This window comes from Stegastes partitus, unplaced genomic scaffold (genome assembly GCF_000690725.1).
Source record: "Stegastes partitus isolate 25-593 unplaced genomic scaffold, Stegastes_partitus-1.0.2 Scaffold674, whole genome shotgun sequence".
Taxonomy (NCBI): domain Eukaryota; kingdom Metazoa; phylum Chordata; class Actinopteri; family Pomacentridae; genus Stegastes; species Stegastes partitus.
Window position 1 is genome coordinate 246692 of NW_007578405.1, and position 1179 is coordinate 247870.

Sequence of the window (1179 nt, forward strand, 5' to 3'; positions counted from 1 at the left end):
TACAAGAAGGACTACCACAAGTCCAAGCTGAAGTATCACTCCCCAGTGGACATGATGAGTGTGGTCCAAGCCAAGCATGCCTCTACTGTTCAGACCAATGCTGGATACAAGCAGGTCGTCTCCCGTTACACCGTGATGCCTGATGCCATGAACCTGGAACTGGCTCGTAACATGCAGTTCATTGCCAGTGATGTATGTTGAAAATATGACTCTTACAATATTAACAGCCACAATTTTACACTGTTGTTACCATTATTGTATGTAGTTTTGAGGCACTGGTAAAAGATACTTTTTCTTTTGATATTTCCCCTTAGAACCAGTACAAGAGTGAGTATGAACACTACATTAAAGGAATTGGATGGGTACCTATTGGGTCACTGGATGTAGAGAAAGCAAAAGCAGCTGGACTGGCCTTAAATGAGAAACAGTACCGTCAGCTTCCAAGCAACTTCAAATTCACCAAAGACATGCACTCTATGGACCTGGTGCTCGCCACTGCCAACAACCAGATTATGGATAAGGTACAGGATGGGACATTTTAGTTATGGTGGTGACATCCAGCAAGCAACTACATTTTGTGTGTTTTTTTTTTTTTTTAGAAATCCTACCTGAAAGCCTGGGAAAAAGACAAGAGTACCATCCATATAATGCCTGATGCAATGGACATTGTATTGGCCAGAGGAAACAAGAAAATCTACAGCGAGGTACAGTGTACTTGAATTTTACTGCACAGATTTTTTGTTAAAACAGGACATTATTCAAGTATTTTTTTGAAAGTGCTAAAACTGTACATTCTCTCCCTCTCCAGAAACAGTACAAATTGGATAATGAGCTGTCCAAGAAGAAGGGCCACAATTTCCGTGCTGATGCCATTGCAGTCCAGGCCGCCAAAGCCTCCACTGCCATTGCTAGTGACGTAAGTGTGTATTTCTACACGGCACTATCTTCTGTACAGATAATTTCTTATGTTTGTTTTTCTCCTCATCAGAGTTTGGTGATCAAAACTCTCACTATTGCTTTCCTTAGTACAAGTATAAGGCAGGATACCGTAAGCAGGTCGGCCACCACATTGGTGCCCGCAGCATCCAGGACGATCCTCTGCTCGTGCTGGCTCTGAACTCAGCCAAGATCGCCAGTGATGCTCTGTACAAGAAGGACTTCAACCAGTCTAAGACCAAG

General features: G+C 42.9%; 1 protein-coding gene across 1 annotated transcript in view; it reads left to right on the forward strand.

Moving 5' to 3' along the window:
• neb (nebulin) overlaps nucleotides 1–1179 on the forward strand; it is a 64218-nt gene that overhangs the window by 20401 nt on the left and 42638 nt on the right. The window contains exons 31-35 of the mRNA XM_008290459.1: nucleotides 7–192; nucleotides 315–521; nucleotides 600–704; nucleotides 809–916; nucleotides 1027–1179. Coding sequence (XP_008288681.1) covers nucleotides 7–192; nucleotides 315–521; nucleotides 600–704; nucleotides 809–916; nucleotides 1027–1179 — 759 coding nt within the window. The remainder of the gene's footprint in view (nucleotides 1–6; nucleotides 193–314; nucleotides 522–599; nucleotides 705–808; nucleotides 917–1026) is intronic.